The sequence below is a fragment of the Pogonomyrmex barbatus genome, unplaced genomic scaffold (genome assembly GCF_055798465.1).
Source record: "Pogonomyrmex barbatus isolate J1 unplaced genomic scaffold, ASM5579846v1 scaffold1, whole genome shotgun sequence".
Taxonomy (NCBI): domain Eukaryota; kingdom Metazoa; phylum Arthropoda; class Insecta; order Hymenoptera; family Formicidae; genus Pogonomyrmex; species Pogonomyrmex barbatus.
In genome coordinates, this window is record NW_028297098.1 from 22,234,555 (window position 1) to 22,257,642 (window position 23,088).

Genomic DNA, 23,088 nt, shown 5'->3' on the forward strand with positions numbered 1-23,088 from the left:
AGAGGGGAACGGTGTGAGATCTGGTAGATGGAGGGGACTAGCCTGACGGCCTACACAGCTGCGCTGCCGCCCCCGGTGCGCCTGCGCGCGCTGTAGGCGGATCACAGTACCAGGTCTGTATATATGAAGAATCGCTCAAGAGGGCCCTGAAGCCAAAATTTATTTTCCAACCGATAAACAATGGTGCTAATCAACTCCAGATTTCTAGAGGAGCAAGTTTGCGCAAATTCACAGAATATCAATAACGTAATCCCATCTGAGTGGCTACATTGATTTTTTGATTTTTCGAAGTTTTTGATACCAATTAAGATGATGGATGATGACGCGAGATCAGATTGGTTGAGACTGTTGCAATACAACAATATTTCTAACATTATGAATGCAGCCTAGCGCGAATCTTCCCGATGAAGGGTGCGTTCGCCGGTGTCAGTAGCGTGGCAAGGGGTCTTTTCGTGCGATCGTAGTATGCGATACCATTTCTTCTGGATTCGGCGCTTGCGGCGCATCTTGGTTCGGCTTTTATCGTCGTTGTAACAGAGCGGCCGAAAACGGCCGAGCGCAGTTCCAGAGACAACGTGTGTTTCACAGTGAGTGGCTAAGATTTATTCTTTAATATAAAACATTGCATAAGCTCTTCAAGGAGACGCGAGAGCAGCGAAGATAGATCGCTTTTATGCCTAATCTGCCCAGTAATGGCGTAACTCTTTCTTCATGTCTATGTTGATGACATTTAATGTAAAAAGCGACCGGTTAATCAATTGCTCCAACCACTGTGCCGGTGGCACCCTCCTGAAAACTGGGTCATCACTTCGACCGCTGGGTTTTCTGAGAGCGCGAAGTCGATATCGAAGGTGACAAGTGTTGAAAAAGATAAAGTGACATATAAAAGACACATTGATAATGCGGAAAGTGCGTACTTTCGGCGTGTGACACGTCTGTTAAACTCTGCTCACAAGTTTTTACTGAAAACAATTTAGGTTTGTCCACACTGACTAAATAACAGAAGAAACAGAGAAAAAAGATTAAAGATTAAAAAATCTTATTTGATTGGTGATAAGGTCAATAAACAAGAATGAAGAAAAAAATTAAAAATGAAGACATTTATTTATGAAATAAATCCTTCCTAATTGTAACAAAAAGATTAATAAAATTCGTTTATTAAATCAATTTAAGATGTGTTTAATTAAATTGGCTAACGGTATGAACGAAAGAAAGGAGTTTTATTTAATTAATTGTTACAATTTCTTCTGTTATTCTACTGCTTCACTTAATAAAAAATATGGGGTACTTGAGATACGTGATACGCTCTTGCGCAATTACGACTTGCATTCGAATGATTAGCGGCGACTGATATATGTGAATGGCACAACACCGATAATGCATAACGAGAAAGAGACGATGCTTATCTATCAATTCTACCGTGACGTTACTAGCTAACGACACAACGTCACTTCGACTTTTGCGGAATGTTTTTTTATCTTATTTACGTTTTTTGCTTACCAGATTTAGTCACGATTGGACTTTCGATTATTTTGCAGCTTTTTTGACACAGAAAATGTTCTAATCTAATGAGATGCTTTTTTTATTATATAATAAAACGTTTTACTCTATACAAAATGCAGATATTGTATTCGATTATTTTCAATTGATTTGCAGTAATAATCTAAAAATTAAATCTCGTATTTTGCAATTGATAATCGAATGCATATTTACACAAATGCAAATTTCCAAAGTCTTGCATTCGTAATTGAAGCTTGAATTAAATTACTGAACTAATGAACTGAATTATTATAAAAAAAAAAAAATTAAAATTTTCATCAAATTTATGGAAGTCTGAGGCACCATTGTCTTATTAAAAAATCTTCTGGAGATTTAAAAATTCTTTAACATGTAAAATGGAAATAAATTTAAGAAAAAAAGACGAAAAAAATAAAGGGGAACAAAGAAATAAATCTGTGAAAACAAATTGACGTCAAAATCGTTATTGAACAATGAAGGATTAATTTACATCAAATAATTTCGCAGTTTGTTTTCCGTCAAGTATGCTCTTAAGGAAAATTTGCATGTATTATATATCAGCTTTTATCTTTTACTCTATAACTGTTATCTGTTACGCTCATCCTACTTGCGGAAAAATATTACGTAACATCTCGATGACAAGGAGCGAAAATTACTTTGTGTATATTAAAAATGTTCGACCGCAGCGCACTATTTTCATGCACAGAGCTCGCGCACTGAAACTATAAATATATTCTCATTTTGTCGGACTTCTTAACGTAACATTACGAAGGGAAGCAACGGCTTATGCGAAACGTATGATCGCAAAGAACATCAAGCGACCGATTTAAGATCCATTTGTAAAATATACTTACAGTACGTATGTCTTTTACTAAAATATTACTCCAGCGCCTTGGGACGCTCTACGTATTTTTTTTATTACGCGTATAAATCGAATGAAAATTTTTCAATATACTTATAAGTAACAGTAAATATATATAAGAACATATGTCAGGTATACCATTGAAGAAAGATATTAACATTTAAAAAAATATAATATATTAATTTAAACACATTGTTAATTTATTCGCTTTACGAATTATATTTTTGATTAAAAATCTGTGCTAGATATCTCTTAATTGGATGACGAATACGATGACGAATGAGAGATTGGATCTAGACAAGCCTTTGTGGGATCAAAATACCTTCGTGGGAAGATGGAAATATTTTGCATGGATGACCGATTTCCGCACTTGTATCGTGCCGGAATCAGAATTGTTAGCCGCTAAAAATTTGTGCGAACAGTACAGGTGATGATAGAAAATATATATTAGTTTTAGAAAAATTTCTTATCTTTTAGCAACAACGCGCGTTAAATTCGAGGAACTTCTAGCATTGCCGATAATATTAAATAATTCTATTAAATTATTCTCTTAATTTTTGTTGATTTATTTAATATTATAATTTATTAGTTAATTCTTAATTAATTAAAAATTGTAAGATATTTATTTATTTAATTTAAATTTCCATAAATATATATATAAAATAAAATTAAATCAAATTAAATTAAAATTTGTTATTGAAAATAACGATGCTGCAATACAATGAGATGTTTTATGCACCTTATTCTTGACCTTCAGCATCTTCTAATCATTTGAAAATCTCCGTACCTTGTATCTTGTAGAATTGGCAAGGAGCCAGCTGATTCTACCAGAGAACAAATCATATATGCGAAGAAGCTGTACGAGTCTGCCTTTCATCCCGACACCGGCGATCTGCAAAATGTTTTTGGTAGAATGTCCTTCCAAGTGCCAGGAGGAATGGCCATCACCGGTGCTATGCTTCAATTTTACAGGTATCTTGCAGAAATTGATTCGTAGACTTCCACATCATGGTCATTGAAGTCCTTTTGTTCGACCATGTCGATATCTTGAAGAAATTAGAAATTTTTGGCAAAGAAAAGAAATACAACATTAATTAATTCTAATAAAAAAATGATATTTTTATTGATTAAGCTTCCGTTATTTTCTCTAAAGCTTAAAAATTTATTGCATGATATGAAACAAGTTATTGCTTCTTTTTTATTAATACTTAATATCGATTCGATCTAGAACAACTCAAGCGGTGGTTTTTTGGCAATGGGTCAATCAATCCTTCAATGCGTTGGTCAATTACACTAACAGGAATGCTAACAGTCCTATAACCACCACTCAATTAGGTGTAGCTTATGTTAGTGCAACCGTCGCAGCGATGATAACTGCGATAGGATGTAAATCGTATTGGGAGAAGCGTGCGAGTCCGCTAATGGCTGTAAGTTTTGCAAGAATAATTCAGAAGTGACATACAATATCTCATAGATTGTACATTAAAAAAACAACAGTTCTTTCTTTTTGGCATGCAACTTGATTTTAATCTCTAAAAAGATCGTATTAGAGATTTATTTTTAGAGCACCCTATATATATATATATAGTTAAAACAATCCCAGACCTGTCTCAGATTGTTGAAAACTTGGAATATAAAAAAATATATATATATTTATTTACTTTAGAGGTACGTTCCGTTTGCTGCAGTGGCAGCCGCTAATTGCGTTAATATTCCTCTAATGAGGCAGAACGAAATTATGAACGGAGTAGATCTCGTTGATGAGAACGGCAAAAAACTTACAAAATCAAAGGTATATATTATCTATTACTAGTTGATAAATTTGTTAACCAATTTTACATATACGCAAAGATCAATACGTATTTTATCTAATTATGAGTTTGCAAGACAAGATAATATTAAAATTGTTACAAATGGTTGTTGCAAATTTTGTTAACTTCACTATAGAATTTCTTAATAAATATTAATAATATTTTCAGTTCGCGGCTGTAAAAGGCATTAGTCAAGTCGTCATTTCGAGAATCGTCATGTGTGCACCCGGCATGCGTATGTATCAAACAATATGCATCTTAATTTAAATTATTTATTACAATTTTTTCTAAATTTAGCAGCGTTGTATAGTAATACATAACTAATTACACACAATGATAATAAATTTCTTTAGTTATTCTACCGCCCATAATGGAAAGATTGGAGAAATATGCATGGATGCAGAGAATTAAACCACTACACGCGCCAATACAAATTATGATGTGTGGAATTTCGTAAGTATCACTTTCTTCCTTATTTTGATACTTATTATTGTCATAAAATTGTTATTATTAATTATTACATAAATTTTGCGTCAAATGTTCCAGACTGACGTTTATGGTGCCAACGGCATGTGCGCTATTTCCACAAAATTGGTAAACAATACTTTTACATCTTATCTCTGAAAATATTTTCCTTTATATTGTATTTTTACTTTTATTATATAATTTTGCAGCTTCATCAAGGCGACTACCTTGCAGCGCTGGGAGCCAGAAAACTATGAGTTATTAAAGAAGAACTGCGAGGATGGCAAACTGCCGACATATTTGTACTTTAACAAGGGATTATAATGTTATGAAAAGTTCTAGTCCTATGAAGCTGTCTTGTATGTTGTTCCATCCTTTATAAATATTGTTGAAATGAGACAGTGATGGTAACTCTTCTGCTGGATCAGAAATAAATTAATATTACTGTTATTATTAGAGTCAATTAGAGTCAATTAGAGTCAATTAGAGTCAATTATTGAGTAGACACTCTTTGAATTTGATGTTGAAAATTTTCACAGAATTTTTTTTTATGATTTTAATTTAAATTTTGCTGCGTTGTGATTTTTCATAATAATATTTAGATTAGAATTTAGCTAACTTTCAATTAAGATTTAATTACAAGAACAAATATCTACAGGGTAATAAAATAAAAAAAAATTCCATCAACATGCTGAAATATTTTACAGTAAGACAGATTGGTCACAATGTAATGGATACGATAGTAAAGGACAAAATGTTGACAATATAAACTGGTGCTTTTCAAGCTATATAATTATAAACTGTAGCAATAATTTTATTTTAGTAAGTGCTTAATGATTCTTCTCAGGCGTATTAGTATTAATTTATATGTTTCATATATGTTCATATATGTTTTAAAAGCAACATGACTTAAATTTTACATTACTGAAATTTTACTTAATATTATCAAATTTTGAGAAGCCTGTCGAAAATAAAAATGCTGCCACATATAATAAGACGATAAAAGACTTTGCTACACGTGTAATTAATAAAAGATATAGTAATATCACGAATGTTAATGTATTAATAAATCTTCGATAATTAAATAGTCATTATTTTCAATAGTTACTCAAGAGTTTCACTGATTAAATGGAAAATTCAATAATAATGTGCATAATATAATAATATAACTTTATTTATTTTTATTTATATTGGCTACAATCCCTTGTTATAATAAATTTTATCCGGATGTTTGCGCTGACCCATTTTTTCCTGAAATACTTCATATTCTTCTGGACTTATCTTTAACATTTCCGGTTTCATCGAGCTTGATAAGAAAAATCATATTAATAACAATACATTAATTCTCATTAAGAAATATTTATTTTTTTTTAAGTAAGAGATATTTAAAATTAACTTAGATTCTTACTTTTTCTGTGGAAAAATGGCGAGTGCCGAAGGAATCATGACCAACAAACTATATTAATGAGAAAAAAAATATTAAAATACTTACGCCAATTATATTTTATTAATGTTAATTTTTGCACACTATATTTATGTGGAATTTAACAACATTATATCAACATTTAAATATTTTGTGAGAATTACAAGAGAGTGCATAAGCCGATTTCGACGGGAAAAATGAGCCACGGGCGAAATTGATAGAAACAATGCGATCGCATTTGTTCTGTGATAATTGGAATCATCAACATTCCTGGCGCGGCCATTGCTATCCTCGAGAAGATGCACTCAGAGATACCTTTGACGGCGGCCACCTGCGATCTCATGATGCATACTTCATCAGTATCGCATCTTTTCATAAATACGGGAATACCTCGTTTGATCTCTCGTTGCCTCATGATGGGAAGATTCACTATGTTTCCAGCAGCCACTGCGCAGAACGGAGCGAATCTCTGCGATAAAGACAATTTCTTGAGATTCCTTGATATAGTCAATTTTCCGAGATGTAAAATAAAAAGAAACTCAAATTTTAAAAGAATAATTATATAAAATAGCAAAACTGAAGAAATCTCGAATTTTATTAGATCTACGAATCTATAAAAATTTATTTGGCAATTAGTTCCTTTGAATAGGAGGAGATTAAAAAATATTTTTAACGATATCTCTTTTTAATGTTTGTACTACTTAAGTGGGATGAGAAATTCAAAGAAATATGGAAAAAAAAAGTAGATGTTAAGTTAATTAACTGCAAAGAAGGTTCTTTTGCCGGAAAACAGCTTTCTGAATCCCAATGCAGCCGCGCAACTCGCCGTGGTGGCGAGAACGAAGGCCTGCCGGATAATGTCGGTGTCTTGCGGATCGTCGCTCATCGCGTTTCGATTGGTATAATTGACAACCGCGTTAAAACCCTGATTAACCAGTTGGCACGTTATCACGCCGAAGGCAGATCTGACGGAAATATCACGCACGATAAAAATAGAATCAAACGAGATTCTATTTCTAATAGAATCTAACGAGATTGATCAGGAATTTGTGCATGTGGAATGGATTATTTATTATTTGTAGAAAGTTAACTTGTAGAAGGTCAACATGGCGGCGGTGAGGGCAACGCAACCTGGCAGCTGGAAGGACATTCTGCCTATCACATTCATGAGCTCGTTGTTATCGGGATGGAAGGCGCTGTCTTTGAGCTTCTTCGCGTAGATTATATCCTTTCTCTTCGTACATTTCGGTTCTTTCCCAGCTCTGAATAACAAATAAAATGATTGCACGTGTCTTTTATTTTTTCTAGATAATAAATAATAATAAAGATTGATTTTTAAAAAGACTTAGTATTGTATTTAATAGTCGATAATTTAATTTTCTTAGCATTAAAAGGATAGTAAGTTGATTAGGTTAAAAGTTGAATTTAGAAAGTAAGAGAGATTTTGTCATCATAATTTACTTGTAGTCCTCGCACAGCTTTTTTGCTTCCCATAATTTACTCTCCGGCACGAGTATCGTGCGGCAGTCCGTGATAAAGGCGTAATGCATCCATCTTCCGAAGTACGTGTCCTGATTCCAAAGTGGCTTATCGACGTCAATTCTATCTTCGGATTTACCCCCAAGATCGTCCTTTCTCTTCATTGTTGTTCGTGCAACTGACAGCGTCTCTCCTGTTACTTGATAATACAAATTTACGATTAAAAATACTATAAGCATATATAAGAGTATATACATAAAAATGACAGCTACGTCAAATGCAAACTACTAGACTTGGTTAAATAAATTTTTGTGATAACTGTATTTACTTCGTTTTAGATAGAGTGAAATAGCAGATTAAGAATAAGAAATGTGTAATAATTCTGATGTAGTTTCAAATATTCTTTGTCTCATGTTTATTTATTTTGTTTAGCGTAAATGACACTTTTTAACTGTTATAACAATATTTGACAGTACATTGTGAATTTGTATTCACTTGCATCGAGACCATTTGATATAAAAAGATGCCTGCGTTTTTTTATATTAAACTAGAACACTATCGAGTGCGCACTTTTTGCGCGCCACTTATTTTCTAACATTTTTTTCTTTTTATTTTTAATTTTTTTATTTTTAATTTTTTTTTAATTAATTGAGAGAGAGAGAGAGAGAGAGAGAGAGAGAGAGAGAGAGAGAAAGATTAATTAGGTATTATTTACTATTTATCTTTATTAATAAAAATATTAATAAAAAAAAAATTACATTATTTTGTAAAATTTATCTGACAACTTTGAATACATGCAAAATGAAAAGGAAAGCCTTTATCAGTAGAAGCGATGCCAAAATGTTTAAATGCTTGCAATTAATTTTATTACTGTATTACTATTATAGTGATAACACGATATTTTCGCCCTCAATCTTTTTAATATATCAAATTGTAAAAAATAGATATTATCTCAAAGTTAAATATAAAAAAATTTCTTTAATACATTTTAGCAATAAAATTCATTTATTTAAATCTCAACTAATTATTTTTATATTATTTATAATAAATAAATATTATTTAAAGATCTATTTGGATTATATATGTGATGTTACTTAACTTACGACAAATTAGAAAATACATTAACACAATGCCTGATAGAAAACGATAAGAATGGTCTGCTATTACGTTATCATCTTCATTATTAATATTATTATTTTTGTCATCACTATTATAATTAATATTATGTTAATTTTTATTATTTATTTATTGATATGCATTGTTTGTATAAATTTACTTACTAATCGTTTAAAACTCTGCCAAATCTCCTTGAACATTTTCGTATGTGAGTTCAATTTAATAAGGATTCATAAAATTCAATAATTCCTTTATTTCACAGCATTGAAATATCATAAAGTCACTATTATATCAAATGTAAGCATCAAGATATGAAAAATAGTAATCCACGTGTCACTATCTATTTCCATATTTATTGTAAAAAAATAAATGAAGAAAAAACGCAACGTATATAATTTGCGATTGTGTAATTGTTTGCTACGGTTATCACGTGATCACTGTTTAATTGATGTAGCCTCGTGTGTCTCATAATCGGTCATGTGACTGCGTGCGGTTTAGAATCTTGCATTTGTTATCTGAATATAAATAAATAGTTCCACAATTACGTATTCCAATTTATCGTAAAGCTTTTTTAGCAGCACATATTTGCACTTGCCAATTTTTTATTTCGGACATACGTTCGAATTTCGTATTTGATATCATATGTACAAGTATGCCAGGCATTTGAAACGTAAATATAAACATCAGAGGACATCGTTTCTCGAAAGCTTGTCGATGAAGTTAATTCGTTAATTTCTACGAAACATTGACACGAAGCAGATCGAATCTGTCCTTTAGAATTCTCTCAAGTTTGCACGAGTCACGAGTTGTGATAATAAGTTGCATATATAGTGCTTATTTTTAACCCGAGTTCTTTTTTCTTCATTTATTTTTTTACAATAAATATGGAAATAGATAGTGACACATGGATTACTATTTTTCATATCTTGATGCTTACATTTGATATAATAATGACTTTATGGTATATTTCAAAGCTGTGAAATAAAGGAATTATTGAATTTTATGAATCCTTATTAAACTCACATACGAAAATGTTCAAGGAGATTTGGCAGAGTTTTAAACGATTAGTAAGTAAATTTATTAATTTTATATATACAATATAAAATTTTAAATTATTATTCCCCTCTCTTTCTCTGTCTTTCTCTCTTTCTCTCTCTGTCTATCTATGTAGTGAATTAATCGATTATGACAAAAGATAAGTAAGTATCGTATTTAAAAAGATAAGTTTGTATCGTATTTATAATTCCAAAATTAGTAACTAATTAAATGTGCTTATTTATTTTTTCAATAACATTATCTTTACATACAGTTTGCTTTATACAGTACAGAAACGCTACAATCTTATTTTGCTTTTCTCGGAATTTGTTTCTAAAATTCAGTTTTTTTTTAAAAGAGATATTATTTTATGCAACTAAAATATGCTGCTCGATATGTTCCAAATATGTAAAATAAGTTTATGAATATAAAATAGATATATCTGTAATCATTCTAAGATATCTAGGAATATTGTTACTTTTGTGAAGTAATTATTGGTGATAACTGAAAAATATTGCAGCAGGCAATGAGATCTTTTTCAAATGATTTGCATGTTGCAATAATAAATTGAAATTGTTAGCAATATATTATTAATGATGTCAACCAATTTCTTTTGTTAACATGATAAACGCGATAGAAATAAATGTTCCTTAACATGATCCTTTCATTTCTATTGATAATTTGATGATTATTTTTTTGTATTTTCTATACGTATTATATGTTCAATATATTTTATATATGTTTTAATAATAATTAGAAATCAAATTTTAAGTCAAAATAAAATTTTGCAAATATTAAAGTTGAACATATCTTAAATGATTAAAAAGTAAATTTATTACATTGTCATTTTCAGATGCAAGAAATAAAACTTAGAGAATGTGTCAAAATAACTTTAGCGGAAGAGAAAAAGGGAATTTAGAGGGAAGGAAATAAAAAGAAAAATAAAAGAAAAAGAAACATATTTATACGTTTAATGGATAGAAAAATAATCAATATACTTTCGAATACTTTCAAAATTTGCATATAATATCACATCAGAAATCAATTATTTCATTATTGTGCTAAATCCTGTTTTTTCAAGTATTTCAAGTATTTCAAGTATTTAAAATCGGATATTGTACAAATTAAATAAATTTAATAAACAAAAAAAGGTTTGTATATTGAATCATATATTTTTTTAATTTTTTAATATTTTTGCTAATATATTATTTTTCTATATTGAAATTTGATATAATATGTTAGAAGTTACATAACAATGCTAATTTCAAAATATATATACGTAAATACTGCAATCGGGAAATTCTTGAATAACTGGCAAGTGAATAATTATATTGTGAATAACTATGGCATTTTTATATAAATTGCAGCAAATAAAATGTGGACTTTTAAATTGATGGAAACAAATATATAATTTATATACTTCTTTGTAATTCTTTTAGACCTCTTTGCGATTCTACTTCTTCTGCTATTGAAATTGAAATATCCTCAAAAGTTTATATAGAGTAACTTTAAAAGATAATTGTTACAACGCGCAATTAAATTTTGCTGTCTAGTATCCTAAATCTAAAATAACCATAAATATTAATAAAAATACAACTGTTTTAGAATGTGTATATGAAAAGAAAAAAAAAAAATATATATATATATATATATATATATATATATATATATATATATATATATATACAAGATGTCCCAAAAAAAGAAATAATAATCAAGCCGTCATATGCAGCGGACTAAGCTGAGTCGAAAAGTCCTGTACTATTTTGCGATTTTCGGAATAATTAACGAGTTATTAATTTATAATTAAAATAGTCAAATTACAAGCGTACGGTGAGATAGGACCTCCCAGTGAGACACGCGTTCGCCGTCGCCAGGCACGCTAAATGTACGTATCGTGCACGCAAAAGAAAGCGTAGCCAATGCCGCTTGTAATCAACAATTCCATGCGTGCCTAGCGACGCGACGGCGAACGCGTTTATTAATTTATTTTCTAGTATTTTCTTTACTAGCCAAATTAGTATTCTCAATATTTATTTATTTGCTATTTCAAAATATAAAATTAACAAATATAAACAAATACCATTTGTTTATATTTAGAATATTATATTTGAAATATTATAAAGATTCAAAATTTTAAATTCAGTTAATATCTGAGCACTGAGACAGGTTATATTTGCTTCTTAAAATTCTTCAACATTTGTTCACCGTAGTTATAAATTGTAATAATAAACTACGCCCACATTATTAATGACGTATTGTTAATAGTGCCAGGATTATTAGTATCGTTACTTCGAATTTCCAATTTTTATCAACTAGCAAAAAATGACAGAGAGGATGCGTATTATATATTTTCTTTTCAGTGTGTTAATAATAATATTTGTAATGTTATTGTCAATGCTTTGGGTTTACATATTTCAACATTTTAATATGAAACAAAGAGGAAAATATCAAACAGAACCGCAATTAGCTTTTCTAAATACAAGTATCTAATGTGATATAATAAGTGGATTTTAACAAATTCTTGAAAATTTATTGGTAAGTGAATCATTGGCATTTACATGTGAGAAATAAAATTTAGAGTATATATTGAATATCTACTAAAATTTTGTTAATAAAAATTAGACTAGACAAAAACTGAGATAAATTTGAAATTTGTAATGATGATTACACAAATATAGTTAATTAATCTAGTTTTTTAGTAATTTAAAAAAGTAATTAAAAAAAATATATATTTTTTTATTTCGACAATATTTGCTTCTCTACATAGCACACTTCAGTACCATTATGTTACAATTCTGCTAAATCGATACTTTTAAAAGTTGCTTACATATACGTAACATCAGAGTATATTTAAAAGAAATATGCATTCAAATTTTGTTATTTTGTACTTGTAAATATAAAAAGAAATATAAAATGTTTAAAAATATCGAATGTTTTACCAATGAAATAATATCTCGGAAGCATTAAGATAAAAAGGATCAACAGGATTCTTCAAAATTTGTCCAATTGAATTACAGATAATAAGTACAGATACGGATGAATATATGAACTCTAATTATATGAATTATTTACAGGTTTATTAATCAAAATATTTTAAATTAAATAATGTAAAAATGCGTAATGACATTTATCAATAAGATGTTCACCAATTTTCAAGAAACATTGACACGAGGCAAATTATGGTTTTTAGAATTCACAGAAGTCACATATTTGTCAGTAAGTTATACGCATTTAATTGTTTATATATATATATATATATATATATATATATATATATATATAAACAGTTAAATAATCAAAATAAATATGACAATTTATCTTGGCACCAATTTTATTTAAGCATGATGTTCGAATTGTTCGAAGCAATAAATAAGAAATGCAATGAATAAAAAATTTTTACAATATTATCATAGGTCCATAATAATTTTGATAGTTTAACAAAATTAAATCTTTTCGGACTTTTAAATCTGACCAAATTTTTAAATTTGCAAACAGAACGTTTCTCTCAGTGTACATTTTATTTTAATTATACGTACATTGATTCACGACAATTTTGTTTATAAAAAATTAACTTATATTAGGTTTTTATATAAGATTATTTCACAAAAGGTAATTTCTATGTAGCATTCAAATTTTGTGATCGGTAAGCATTTTACAAACAAAGAAAAGGCAAACTTATATATAAACTTATATATTGCATAAGTATACATAAATATTCTGTACGGCTTTCATAAAGTATCGTATATGACTGTTTCAAAATATCGAAATTGTTGAAGTTGGTGAAATATTCGATAAATTTCGAGACATATCGAGATAAGGTAGACAGTACCCCTTCGAACTTTTAGAAATATAAATAGCAAACTCAATAAGTTCTACGCATTATTCCGTTAATCTTCTCGTCTATAAGCTTTAACTTTGGACTATATTAAACTAATAATGAAATGTGCGACAACATTTATAACATTTATATTATTATCGTGATTTCATGTCATAACGTTAATATATCAAATAGACTTTCTCTTAAAAAATATAATATCAAATCGTGTCGAAAATCCAACACAAATAATGATATATATAAGATATATAGGTATATTTCTATAATAATATTTGCCTATAATATTTTAGATAAGTTCAGTGAAAGTACAATTCAACGGAATAACAATTATTTATTAATAATTACATGTGAGCTATCTCTAAATGTGTGGTGAGTAAATTTTGAGTTGATACTATTGCACTTGCACGAAAGTAAATTTGACATACGTTTTCCTTATATTTGAACAGCAGAAATTAAAAAAGACGACAGATAAGATCATTTTAGATATTCAAGCTTCAAGATAACGACCAATTAATTAAAATAATTGTGATGATTTATCCTGATAGTAATATCATGTGCATTATTTTATACACATTAATTCTGCAACAATTTGCAACAATCCTACTTTACAAAATTAATACCTATGATAACTTTGACAATTATTACGTTTTGAATTCAAATTTTATAACAAAGAATTATATAAATAATATTAACATAAAACTAAATGCGGAACACAACATGATTATTATGTAAATTATGGAACAAATATTTTTGACACAGAAAACAATATTGCATAGTTTTTATCTTATCACATAGCTAGAGTTTTTTGAGTTTCTTATAGCTTGTCATTTAAAATTCTATAAAGTTGCGATTTCAATTTTGCTAACAATATTACCATGGTTATTGGACTTGTCGATATCGTAAAATAAGAACAATAATATAATGACAAAATTACATCATATAAAGGTATCATGTTTTATTATATTTTTGTTAATAATGTGAATATCTTTATTAGTACTTATATCTTTGATTTCTTTGATGAGTTATTATATTTTGTTGCTTATATTTTTTATTAAATTATTATGAAAGATACATAAATAACATTTTTAATTTCGGTACGCGGAAAAAATAGTTTTGTTGAAGTATCAAAAATTTTATATATACATATAAAAATATTTGTATTAAAACAATAAAGTATATAAAATTTAAACATCTTAATAATACTGCAAAAATGTTTTATATGCTAATAACCAAGTTCAACGTCGTAAATAAATATTTTGAATGCTTAGTAGAATTATTTTCAAATTTTTATTCGACTAAATTTTTAAATATTTTAACAAAACTATTCTTTCCGTGTCACACGCACACACGCGCGCGCGCGCGCACACACACACACACACACACACACACACACATACAAAGCATATTTTAAATCATAATAGATTATGAATTAATGTAATATATGAGGTATAATACATGAGTTATAACAAAGCAAAGCAACAAAATGCGGACAATATTGAGAAAATGTCAGCAGAACTTTGAACGATAGATAATAATCTTGAATTAATATTTTCGTATACAAGAAGCAATTTTGTGGATTTGATTGTATTTGAGGAAATCTTTATTATACAAAGAAAATACAATATTAAAAATACAACTCACACTGAACTTATGCGTATTAAAATTACTATCAATTAATAAAAACAAATATGATAATTCATTTTGATAATTCTTTCTTTCATTTATTTATACACGAATTCCTTGCAATTTTTCTTTCTTCAAATTTAATACTTTCTTAGAATCTAAGTAGAGAATTTTGAAAAGCAATTCTATTGCAATCAGAAGTTTATTAATACCACAAGATAGCATAAACATATAGATGAATAGTTACACATTAAATATTCAAAATATTCATTTCAAAATTTTTATCAATAAGATACTTCTTGATTTTCGAATCGATGTAAGATAGACAATTTTGTTTTCTAAAATTCTTTAAAATTTATACAATTAAATAATTGATTGCAACAATGAATCGTGTTGTGTATTAATGATAGTAATGATTTTTTTGTGACATGAGCTTTCCATTAATTTAATGTTAATAGCTGCTAATATGCTGATAAAATGTAAGAGATAATTTTTTTCTAATATTTCGTTTTTTAGGCATGGATATAAAATGTAGTACAGAATTATTCGGATATTTGTTCTGTAATTATAGAAGAATAGACGAGAGAAAGGATGAGAGAATACCATTTTATTTTCTTAAAATCATTTTTATTAACGTGACATAATTTATATAAATACAAGTTTGTTAGGCATAGAATTCTGTCAATCATCCTATAAGCAGAAATTTATCGAATGTACAGAACGATGTAGAAGAAATGTGTAGAAGGAATAATTTACAATTTACCGAAAAGGAAAAAAAACATGCGTTTGTGAAATAGGAGGGGGATCGTGGCATACTATCAACTAATGTCATAAATGGCACTTTTATTTATAAAAAAATCACAAATTGATCCTTCGTAAATCTTACACAGTAACAAGTGTGTAAGAAAATAATTAATAAAAATTTTATAAAATATATTTCTATTTCAAAAAAAAACTTTTTTGAAATAATTATTTTGGCCTAAAAACTAATTTTTTTATATAATTTCATCGTTGTACTAATAATAATATTATGCAACGTGTGAGGAATGATGGGACTTCTCGAGACTCGCGACGCTCGCGACGCTCACAATGCAAGTGGTTTATGATCCTCTGCCATACACAATATAACTTTATATATTAGATTCATATACACATTATGTCACACATTAGATTTAATTATATTATTCGAAAGCCACATTCCTTTAAATTAGATTAAAATTAAATACTTCTAACTTAATATACTTCTCAAAATTAAAGAGTAAAAAGTGTACACCTACAAAAGTATCTGTTATGTGCAAACTGAAAGCTTCAGCTTTTATAAAAATGTAGTGAATACTAATGACAGTAACTGTTCTACTATGTCTAAATAGGCTGTAATGAAGTAATTTTAACAATTGTCCCTAGACTTTAACTCCAACTATATCATAGTATCTCACTATCCCACGTCTATCTCACGACCGCTATCTCTCCTCTATTGTAATACAAAATATAAAACCTGACTCTTTGCCTCAGAATGTCACAAAATTGGAAAAATGAAATATTTAGAAAATTTCGAAACATATTGGTAGATAGTAACTAATTCGAACTTTCAGAAGTATAAAAGTAAGTTCGTCAATAAATTGCGCACACCGTTCCATTAATCTTGTTAATATTAACTTCAATTTTAGATTACATTAAACTGACAATAAAATGTATGATATTTATAATATTTTATTGGTGGTTTTTCAACTAGTGTTGTTTATAATATTAGCGTATGAAATCCATACTTTCTTCCGACAAATAATGGCACGTAATTATGAAATTCCAATTGTGATAACGATATCTCTTCATCTAACTGTAATACTGACGTTATTATTAAATGAGAATTATAAGTTGATAGAACTAGATGAAATGGAGGTATAATTGAACGGAAGAATACAATAATAATTATAATGGTAAACATGTGGTAAGTAACTCTTGAGTTGATAGTATTGTGAACAAAAGCAAATTTGCCAAGTATTTATTTTATATTTAATAAATTTATTACAGAAGAGCGGAAATTTAAAAAAATTAATATAGAGCAGATGAGGCCGTTTTCATTATGGACATTAAAATGACGAGGAATTCAAATAATAAAAAGGAATTCAAATTCATATAATTGTGATGATTTATCCTGATAACAATGTCTTACTTTTGCACTATTTATTTCAATGCAACAATTTGTGATAATCTTACTTTCACAAAATTAATATCTATGCCTACGATGTTAACTTTAACAGATAACTATTGCGCCGTAAAAAATTTTAATTCAATTTTTTAAATTTTATAATTAGAATTTTATAAATAATGTTAACATGAGCACAATAAAATGACTTTTGTGTAAACTATAGAACAACAACGTTTTCAATAAAGTATTTCAAAATGATGTTACATAGCTTTTGTCTGTTGGAGTTTTGAGTTTAGAAGTTTTGCATTACATAGATTATCATTTAAAATTCTCTAAAGTTGAATGCGACTTCAATTTTGTTAAAAATATTAACATCATTAATGGAAGCTTTTCGATAATATAAAACAAAGAACTATCATAACGATAACAATATATAATATAAAGATATTCTTCATTTTAATTAATAACTCTATTAGTAATATTTATAAATATTTCTATTAGTAATTGCTATTAGTAATTTCTATTAGTAGTTTCTATTAGTAATTTCTATTAGTAATCTTCGATTTTCTTGCCGAATATATTTGTATTCTGATCTTTTGTATTTTATTTACTTGATTTTTTTATTAGATTATTAAGGAATATTCTTAAGTTTCGATACGGGAAGAACAGTTTTGTTGAAATATCTAAAAATTTAATCAAATTATAGATCTGATAGATCTGAATTATAGAAACTGATTTTATTGAATCACTAAAATGGTGCAAGACATATAAGCGATAATAATAATAATTTTTGAAAATAATAATTTTCCAAAAATTTTTATATTTAAATAACTATTTTAAACTATTTTAAATTTAAACATTCTGCATAATTATTCTCAATGGCTCAACAAAATTATTTACAGATCTGTATCTAATTAAATCTTTAGATATTTTAATAGAACTGCATTTTTTGTGTATTATATATGATATAATATATGATATAATATATTATATATGATATAATATATATATATATATATATATATATATATATATACATATATATATGTATATAACAAATATATAACATTATATATATGTATATATAATTAGCAGATTGATTTTAAATTAAAACTAGATGTTTTGGACAAATATTATGTAGCAAAATTATGTTAGTTATGAGTTATAATAAAACAAAGTAACAAATTGCAGACGATTTCGAGAGAATATCAAGAAAATTTTGAACAATAGATGATAAATCTTGAATTGATATTTTGGTATACAAAAAGTAATTTTAGAGATTTCATTGTATATGCAAAAATCTTTATTATACGAAAGAAAGTAAAAGATTAAAATGTAATTAAAATTGAAAATGTGATCGACTCAAATTATGCATTATTAAAATAGTTATCAATTAATTAAAACAAGTGTGGTTTTGTTTACAACAATTTTGTTTACAACAATATCTCCTTCTGATACTTTTATCATTCATTTGTACATCAATTCATTGCAATTCTGCTTTCAAAATCAATATCTTCTTAGAATTTGCATTCAATATTGCTAGTGAAAAAGGAAAAAAACTGTTTAATATTTAAACATTTGGCTAGAAACAAACTTGAAAATATTTTTGTTGGGCGATCAAAATTATTACATAGAATGTTTAAGCATAATGATAATATTGCAAAAATTTTTTATACCCAATACAATACTTTTATGGTAGGAAGCAATTTGAATATTCTACTTATTATTTTATAATTATTTTAATGGATCAAAAGATATTTTCGAATCTGTATCTAATCTGTACCAAATTTTTGAATACAACAATAGAATATAACAAAATTATTTTTTTCGTGTAACAATAATGCATTGTTTGTTATTAATGATTCGATATTAATGATGTTTTTCACAAGTTATCTCGTTATTATATTATTATTGAAAATTTTTCAATATCATAAAAGGAAAACAATAACATAATGATAAAAATACATTACATAAAGATATCATCTTTTATTATATTTTTATTAATAATATCTTTATTAATTGCATCTTTGATATCCTTGACGAGTTATTATATTTTATTTCATTGCTTATACACTTACTATGAAATTATTGTAAAAAAATAACATTTTTAAATTTTGGTACGCGGAGAGAACAGTTTTGCTAAAATAACAAAAAATTTACTTTGATACAGATGAAAATATTTTTATTAACTCAATAAAACAATTATATAAAATGTTTAAGCATAATAATATAAAAATGTTTTATATTTTAGCAATCAATTTGAGAGACGTAAAGAAATATTTTGAGTGTTTAGTGCTTTTTCAAATCTTTAGTTAACTAAATTTTTAAATATTTTAAACACGCAACTATTCTTTCCTATTTGTATTATTCACGCACGCACGCACACACACACGCGCGCGCGCGCGCACACACACACACACACACACACACACACACAAATATATACACATATATATAATATTATATATACATGTACTATGTATATAACAAGCAGACTTTAAATTATAATTAAGATATTATAAACTTTTGTAGCAAAATAAGTTATAATAAAGCAAAGTAACAAAATGCGAATGAGAAAATGTTAGGAGAATGATGATAATATGAATTAATATTCATAACTTGAATTAATATTTTTGTAGAAGTAATTTTGCGGATTTGATTCTATTGGTGGAAGTCTTTATTATACACAAATAAAAATAAAATATTAAAAATGCGACTTAAATTGTATTTGCATATTAAAATTGCTAACAATTAATTAAAATAAATGTAATAATTTATTTTGACAATAATTTTTCTTTCGATACTTTTATCATTTATTTATATACTAATTCCTTGCAATTTTTGTTTTCTTCAAATTTAATACTTTCTTAGAATTTAAGTAGAATTTTTACTTAGAATTTAAATAGATAATCTTAAAAACAATTGGGGAATTGCAATCAGAATTCTATTAGTTATTCTATTATCAAAAGATAGTATAAACATATAAATAAATAATTATATATGAAACTTTTATTAATAAGAGGTTTCTTGAGTTTCGAAACATCGATGTAAGAAGGACAATTCTGTTCTCTAAAATTCTTTAAAGTTTATACAATTGAATAATTGATTGCAACAATAAGTTGTTTGCGTTGTGTATTAAGTAGTAATGATGTTTACAGGCTCTCCGTTAGTTTAATGCTAATAGCTGCAAATAATAAAATATAGGAGATAATTTTTGTCTAATATGTTATTTTTTGAGTGTGAATATAAAATACACAGCGTTACTCGGATATGTGCTCTGTAATTACAGATAAATATAACATTGTAATACATAATATGAAGCATGGCTCTTTTCGTTTCAAAACATCATAGAATTGTTATTAACAAAAAAATATTCAGAAAATTTTGAAACATACTGGTAAACGGTAACTGTCGAATTTTCACAGATACAAATAGCGAGTTCGTCAATAACTGTGCGCACTGTTTCGTTAACCTCGTCAGTATAAGCTTCGTCTTTTAGAGTACATTAAACTGATAATAAAATGTATTTATATATTTATAAGATTATATTGGTGATCACTTTTTTGATGTTCATTAAAAGGTTCGTGAATGAAATATATCGTATTTTCGGAGATTTAATTGAAGCTCATTATTCAATACTAATAATGGCAGCTATAATAATGACAGCTTTGAATTTAACTGCAATCATACTAATAATAATCTTCGATGAAAACATCATTAATCTTGTCGATAAATTGATATTGGAGAATCGAGATTTTATAGGTAACAGATCAATGAAAGAACACAGAAACAATTAATTAACAGTCCTAAGTAACCAGTGCTGGTATCTCTAAATATGTGGTAAATCTGGAGTTGATAGTATTGTGGACGAAAGCAAATTTGATAAGTAATTATCTTAATTATCTAATGTTCAATAAATTTATTACAGAAGACTGGAAATTAAAAGAAATTAAAATAGGACAGATAAAATCGTTTTCATTATGGATAAACGACGAGAAATTCAAACAATTGTGATGATTTATTCTGATAACAACGTCTTATTTTTGGACTGTTTATTTCAATTCCGCAATTTGCGATAATCTTACTTTCACAAAATTAATCTTTATATCTACGATGACTTTAGTGAATAAATATTGCGCTGTGAATTTAAATTTAACGATTATAGATAATATTAACATGAGACTAAACACTGAGCACAACACGACTGTTATGTAAATAGAACTATGTTTTCGATAAAGTATTCTAAAACGATGTCGCATAGCTTTTATTAGCTGGAGTTTGAGCTTTGAAGTTTTTGCATTAACATAGATTATTTAAAATTTATTTAAAATTCTCTACAGTTGAATGCGACTTCAATTTTGTTAGAAATATTAACATCATTATTAGAAACTTTTCAATATTTTTCGATATTATAACAAAACTATAATATAATGATAAAAATATAACACATAAAGATATTATATAAATATTTCTATTAGTAATTGCACCTTTGATTTTCTTGACGAGTGAGTTGTATTTTGATTTGATGTATTTGATATATTTGATTGTATTTGCTCACGATTTTTTTATGAAATTATTAAGATCATAATGTTTTTAAGCTTCGGTATACGAGAAGAACAGTTTTGTATAACTATCTAAAAATTTAATCAAATCAAAGATCTGAAAATAATTTTATTAGATTAAAATAATTAAACAAGACATATAAACGCGATAATAATAACTTTTAATAATTTTTCAAAATTGTTTATATTTAAATAACTAATTTAAATATCTTGCATAATTATTCTCAATAATTCAATAAAATTATTTACAGATTTGTACAAATTATTTATAAGCCTGATATTTTAGATATTTTAATAAAACTACTTTTTGTACATATATGTATAACATATATTGTACATATGGTATAATATATATTGTATTATACATATAAAATAATATTAATTTTAAATTATAATTAGATATTATAAACAAATGTTATGTTTTACGAAAATATTATGAGTTATAATACAGCATATAATAAAGCAAATTAACAATTTGCGGACGATTTCGAGAGTATATTCGAGAATTGTAAACGATAGATGATAAATCTTGAATTGATATTTTTGTATACAAAAAGTAGTTATGGAGATTTAATTAAATGTGTGAAGAAATTTTATTATAAAAAAGAAAGTCGAAGATTAAAAATGTAATACTTAAATTGTGTTTATGCATATTAAAATAGTCATTAAATAATTAAAACAAGTGTTATAATTTTTTATAGCAATATCTTTCTCTAAAACTTTTGTCATTTATTTATGCGCCAATTAACTGCAATTCTGCTTTCAAAATCAATAAAATTATGTTTAAAGTCTGCAGTCAATATCGATAGCATTTAAAGAAAAAATAGTTTAGCAGTATTTGAAAATTTGAAAAGGGTACAAACTTGGAAATATTTTTATTGGACTATCAAAGTTATTACAGAACATTTAAATATAATGATAATATTGCAAAAATTTTTTATACTCTAGCAAGCAATTTAAATGTCCTACATATTGTCTTATTATTATTTTAATGGGTCAAAAGTTATTTTCAAATCTGTGCCTAATTTGTAATACATTTTTTAATAAAACAACAAAATATAATAAAGCTATTCTTTTCGTGTTACAATAACGCGTTGTGCGTTATTAACGATATTAATGACTTTTTCGACCTTTCTGTTAACTTATCGCAAAGGATTATTGATAATAAAATATGAGAAATATATAGCTTTTTTATTAAATTTATTTTATA

General features: G+C 27.0%; 3 protein-coding genes and 1 long non-coding RNA gene across 15 annotated transcripts in view; 3 read left to right on the top strand and 1 right to left on the bottom strand.

Moving 5' to 3' along the window:
- Sfxn2 (sideroflexin 2) lies at positions 1–5,763 on the top strand. 6 transcript variants are annotated; one of them, XM_089077634.1, is made up of 10 exons: positions 1–113; positions 386–909; positions 2,626–2,807; positions 3,182–3,352; positions 3,609–3,807; positions 4,047–4,172; positions 4,360–4,426; positions 4,545–4,644; positions 4,738–4,785; positions 4,866–5,763. In XM_089077634.1, the coding sequence occupies exons 2-10, from the start codon at positions 901–903 to the stop codon at positions 4,978–4,980; spliced, it is 1,017 nt and encodes a 338-aa protein (XP_088933760.1). In that variant the 5' UTR covers positions 1–113; positions 386–900; the 3' UTR covers positions 4,981–5,763. The 6 variants fall into 6 exon arrangements, with proteins under 6 accessions (XP_088933760.1, XP_011633387.2, XP_011633386.2 ...); XM_011635085.3 differs by lacking the exon at positions 1–113 and having other exon boundaries at positions 135–2,373; XM_011635084.3 differs by lacking the exon at positions 1–113 and having other exon boundaries at positions 135–977.
- A 51-nt stretch (positions 5,764–5,814) lies between these two features.
- LOC105424708 (sideroflexin-2-like) lies at positions 5,815–11,633 on the bottom strand. 6 transcript variants are annotated; one of them, XM_089077615.1, is made up of 7 exons: positions 11,534–11,633; positions 7,541–7,757; positions 7,171–7,341; positions 6,843–7,044; positions 6,244–6,548; positions 6,065–6,112; positions 5,815–5,962 (listed from the first exon to the last, which is right to left on the bottom strand). In XM_089077615.1, the coding sequence occupies exons 2-7, from the start codon at positions 7,720–7,722 to the stop codon at positions 5,851–5,853; spliced, it is 1,020 nt and encodes a 339-aa protein (XP_088933741.1). In that variant the 5' UTR covers positions 7,723–7,757; positions 11,534–11,633; the 3' UTR covers positions 5,815–5,850. The 6 variants fall into 6 exon arrangements, with proteins under 6 accessions (XP_088933741.1, XP_088933754.1, XP_088933744.1 ...); XM_089077628.1 differs by having other exon boundaries at positions 7,541–7,751; positions 11,534–11,608; XM_089077618.1 differs by having other exon boundaries at positions 11,542–11,606.
- Positions 9,387–23,088, top strand: part of LOC105424706 (anaphase-promoting complex subunit CDC26) — a 28,691-nt gene continuing 14,989 nt past the window's right edge. The window contains exons 1-6 of one of the 2 annotated variants that reach the window (XR_016139431.1): positions 9,387–9,741; positions 10,563–10,860; positions 12,073–12,247; positions 12,787–12,928; positions 13,838–13,916; positions 13,994–15,255. The gene's annotated coding sequence lies outside the window, so the exon portion shown is untranslated. Of the gene's footprint in view, positions 9,742–10,562; positions 10,861–12,072; positions 12,248–12,786; positions 12,929–13,837; positions 13,917–13,993; positions 15,256–23,088 lie in introns of those variants that run through there. The other variant, XM_011635081.3, reaches the window with a different exon arrangement.
- On the top strand, positions 19,704–22,560 carry LOC148938249 (uncharacterized). The gene is made up of 2 exons (XR_016140057.1): positions 19,704–21,156; positions 21,245–22,560. It is a non-coding gene; the product is annotated as an uncharacterized LOC148938249 (long non-coding RNA).